This window comes from Crocodylus porosus, unplaced genomic scaffold, assembly GCF_001723895.1.
Source record: "Crocodylus porosus isolate Cpor-Errol unplaced genomic scaffold, CroPor_comp1, whole genome shotgun sequence".
Classification (NCBI taxonomy): domain Eukaryota; kingdom Metazoa; phylum Chordata; order Crocodylia; family Crocodylidae; genus Crocodylus; species Crocodylus porosus.
The window spans coordinates 4,854,168-4,858,964 of NW_017728913.1; the positions used below are offsets into that span (position 1 = coordinate 4,854,168).

The window sequence follows — 4,797 nt, forward strand, 5'->3', positions numbered from 1 at the left end:
CAGGGATCCTGGCTTTCTCAGATTAACCCCCCCCCACCAAATTATTTGATTTAACCCCCAATCTGTATTTTTCTGCAATTAAACTGAAATGCCACCACCATACGTAGTACATACATATGTTGAACACAATGTCTTATTGATAGACTTCCAAATTCCGTTAAATTATAAACATACCAATACTTCAATCATTATTATAAAATACATTCTGAATATTTATATATTTTGGCATTTGTTTTTTTTCTTATGGAAAATCAGAGCTCCCATTGCCTCCTTCATTCACCAGGATGCAGGTTCAGCTGTGGCTGCCTCTTTCTCTCCCCACCCTCCCCCACTGCTGCTTGATGCTGAGTAGCCCTGATATGCCAGTGCCCTGTACCTGCTCATCCTGTTGCTACTTGATCCCAGTCCACAGCCCCCACCCGGCATCCTTGTTGGTGTGTCCCTCACTCCTGACCTGCAGCCCCCAGTGTGTGGGGAAGGGGGTGGGTATGGTTGGGCACAGACAGTGTCATTGGCAACACAGTGGGGGACCATGTGTGGTCCCCCCCGATTTGTGTCCACAGCAGGGCGTGGGGCTACAGCATGGTGGACTGGCACTGGTCAGGAGCTGCCTCCGCAGCCCAGTAGGCAGGACCTAGCGTGGGAAGGCTCTGTGCTGCTACCGCCACTGGGAGCACCATACCGTCAAGGTAAAGTGTCCCTTCCCCCCTGCAGCGATGGGCAAGCGCAACTCTGCAGCACCTCACCTAAGTGGCTATGGCAGTGCAGTGCTCCTAGCACTTTAAAGAAGAAAATCAACTTTTTTCTGTGGGAAATGGAAACCCTGGATCCCTGCTTATAAGCAAAACGTTGACTATTCTTTCAAGAAAATGTGCATCTGAACTCTTGTCTACGCTTATCTATTTAGAAACTTAATTTAGATACTGAGTTAAAACTTCAAAACTTGAAGAAGATATTGGGGGGAGGGGAAAGAATATTGAGTGGTGTTGTTAGAAAATTCTAGATGGGATAGTGATGAATAATGCGTATTTTTCTGATGAAAACTTTCTAATGATTTCTAACATACTTTTACAGAGGACCTCAAATTTGCATTAAATAGAAAAAAATACTCTCTAAAGGAGATGTGTTTTGCTTTGACTTTATTATCATCATTATTTATTTTTTGCATAGGTTGTTCCCCATGTAGTCAATTTAGTTAACTCCTTTAAGAGAGATGGTCTGCCTTCCAGTACAGCTTTCTTGATGCAACTGGCTGAGCTGATACACTGTATGATGTATCATTATTCAGGATTTCCAGAACTCTACGAACCTATTCTGGAGGCTATAAAGGTATAATATGAATACCAATGAGTGCTTTCTCTGTGTAATGAAACCTGTAATTTGGAAAGGCTACTTTTTTGCTGGTAGAGCCCTGCTAAAAAAAAACAAACGAACCTCTTAATCATTAGCATAGATCAGATCTATAGATGGTACTTATAGATTCATACTTGCAGTCCTCAGGGAAAATAACCTCAAGTATCATGCAGTATAGACTTTTAAATTGTGGTCCTACTGTAAAGATCTGGTGGGGGGGAAAGGACTGTCTCACTGTAGTGCAGTAGGAGCCAAAACATTTTGGCAGGAGTGCCACAAATTAAGCCCTTTCCCCTACCTGATCTGCTGCTCTGCTGTCTGGCCTCTGTCCTACTTGGCACATGCTACATACAGATTCTGCCTATGCTACTTATAGAAGTCATGCCTTGGTCACCCCTGAACAACTGTCTTCAGCCTCTGTTTTATTTTTATACTATAAATTGATTTTGCTTTAGCTTCTGTTGCATCTTTTTTCTCATCTGTTCATGCTTTTTCACCACTCTGTTCACACTGCTTGTTATGACTATCTAGAAAGGAGGGATTTCTCAAAAATTTACTTGATGCCTTTCCCAAGGTGCCTACAGATGTGTAGCATCCTACTTTAACTCATGGTACTTTACATAAACCGCCATGAGTTAGAGCCTCCCTGCCCCTGCCTCCTGAACCAACAGATGTTTGCCTGTTGGGCAGAGGGGGAACGGGGGTGCTGGAGCCTCTGCACCAGCCCTGGCCAGCAGGCAGGGGCACTCCAGTAGCCTCCAAGGAGGCTGCTGAACTATGCTCCCACTCCTCCCCAAGCCACCCAGCTCTGGGGCTGTTAGTGGAGGAGGGAGCAGCCAACATGGAAGTGCTGGCTGCTTTGCCTGGCCAGAGCAGGTGTGGGGGTGGAACAGAGCCTCCTTGCCTTGTGGCCCAGGCCTGGCTCCCCCCAATACCCTAGCCAGGGTTGCTGCGAGGGACCCATGAGGTGAGGGGGAGGGGGCTCAGTTCTATCCCACTGCCCAGCTCTGGCTAGGCAAAGCAGTTGGCCGCTCCATGCTGGCTGCTCTCTCCCCTTCCCCCACTTACAGCTTCATAAAGCAGGAAAAATTAACCGGGGGGGGGGGATCACAAGTTCCCTAAAAAGTATTCTGCTTTTAGAGTACCTCCATCTATTACTTCATTTGACCAGGGTTATTTTTGTGTGTGTGTGATTGGCCATTTTAAAAGCACTCTGCAGCTGTGAACATGTATTATGGCATGGCTGTAGTGTAGAGCACTTTCAGGGGTTCCCTGATCACGTGAAAAATGTAACTTGTATAAGTTTGTAATTTGTACAGTGACCGGGATTTTCAGGACCACTGTACTATTTAAGGAGCTTTTGATAGAAAGAATGGCTTTGAGATTTAAACTTAAGCCAGCAAACTGGTCTTGAATATTTCCCAACAGCATGCATTTACTTTAAGATGTTATACTCTGGAAATGTTATTATACAAGAGCATGTTTTGCTGTTAAAACCATGAATGCTTGGGAGTTTTCATGAGGTGACATATGGGGATGTATTGTTCTCATCTTGGTTTGAAGGGATCTGGGGAATTTAAATAAGCAATAACTATTTTAAAGTTTTATTGTTAACGGTATGCCATAATCTGAATGGAGGGGTTGACACTATTTCACTTGCCTTCTACTATAGGGCTTGCACTATTTTTACGTTGAGCTTCAGTCTGCTCATATTTATTTACTACTTGTTCTGTGTTGTGCTACAACATGAGCAGGCTTTTTTCATTGAGTGAAATGAATGTCTTTGGTAGTTCTGTATGCTTTCCAATTGGGTGCAATATTGTCATTAATCCAGTTTTTTACTTGGTTATTCCCTTTTGTATTTCTAATGACTTGAGACTGCTAGAGTCCTGAGAATGATATAGAATGCTCTTGGACAGGAGTATGTAGTGTTCTGCATTCTCACTTTTTTTAATTTAAAAAACAAAAATAAAAAAAAAATCCAGGAATTTTTTGGGGTTTATCTTTGAAATAAAAACCAAGATGAAAGCAGGATAAAAGGAAGAAAAAGGGGGGGGGGGAATCAGTTTAAATCGGAAAAATTGGCGGGGAAGGAGGGAGTAAGGCTGGGACAAAGGAAGGGGTCTGGGAGGGGCGCAGCACAACCCATTGGCCATTCCCAGGGCTGCTGCAGGGAGCAGAGTTGGGGGAGATGTCAGTGGATGCAGGGGGTAGGGGTGCAGCTCTTTTTGCTTCGTGTCCCCCTGGTAGGGCCTCAGGCCAAGGGTCCTGTGCTGGGCTCTTCCCAGGGGATGCATGCCCCTGGATCAGCAGCAGAAGGCACATGGTGCCATGCCCTGCCTTTCTTCTCTGGCTGCGTTTGTGCCCCTCCCCCCTGCTGCCGGGCTGCCCTGGTGTTTGGGTGGGGGGGGGCAACCCTGGCACCAACACCTCTCGCCCTGTGCAGGGTCAGAGCCAGGAATCTGATGGTCCCAGGCAGCAACTCCAGCCCCATGGGCCTGTGCGGAGCAGCTGGGTACAGCACCCACCACAGGGTGTGGGCCCAGGCTCTCTTGCTGGCCCTCCCCACACCCCTCTTTCCACCACTCCCGCCCTTGGCGGGGCTCGCAGCTCCCAATGTCTGGGGCAGGGATGAAGCCAGAGCTGCCAGGGTGCAGGTCACTCTCTCCTGCCCCAGGAGTGATTCTCATGGCCCAGCCCACCCTGCCTAGGGTCAGAGCTGGGAGCCTTGGGCCCCCAAGCAGCAGCTCCAGTCACCCTCCCCTGGCCCCCTGCATGGCCACCATGAACTGAAAAACTGGTGTAAATCAGTAAAAACTGAATGACTTAAAAAAAAAAATCAGGGAATGTATCAGTGAAAATCAGTAAAAACTAGGAATGCAGAACACTAGGAGTATGGTACAGGGATATAAGTTAAAATGTAAAATAGGTCCTAATAAGTTAAGTGACCTGGCTGAAGAAAAAGAAACTACTAACTGCCAAAGTAGAAGGGGTCACAAAATATGTTGTGGGTAGGTGGGCTTCTGTTATGTCATGCTGATTACAAGAATTGTATGTACCTTACTTCTAAGGCTAATCATTGGGTAACAAAAGAATGCACATTGACCAACCTTGTCAATAGCAAAAAAGAAAAATGCACATTTAAATCTATAGGAAAAATCAGTCTTCATGGCTTCGTTCAGCTTACAATACTGTATGCTTTTAACACATTACTGTCAAGTAATAATATACTTCATAGTTTCATAGTTTCTAGGGTCGGAAGGGACCTGAACAGATCATCTAGTCCGACCCCCTGCCATGGCAGAAAAGAGTACTGGGGTCAAACGACCCCAACAAGGTGTTCATCTAACCTCTTCTTAAAAACCCCCGGGTAGGAGCCTGCACCACATCCCTTGGAAGTAGGTTCTGGGCCCTAGCCGCCCTGACTGTGAAATAGCGCCTCCT

The 4,797-nt window shown here is 46.2% G+C and overlaps 1 protein-coding gene across 4 annotated transcripts in view; it reads left to right on the plus strand.

Moving 5' to 3' along the window:
* Nucleotides 1-4,797, plus strand: part of USP38 (ubiquitin specific peptidase 38) — a 33,170-nt gene that overhangs the window by 16,512 nt on the left and 11,861 nt on the right. For all 4 annotated transcript variants that reach the window (XM_019534405.1, XM_019534407.1, XM_019534406.1 and 1 more), the window contains one exon: nucleotides 1,171-1,329. In XM_019534405.1, coding sequence (XP_019389950.1) covers nucleotides 1,171-1,329 — 159 coding nt within the window. The remainder of the gene's footprint in view (nucleotides 1-1,170; nucleotides 1,330-4,797) is intronic.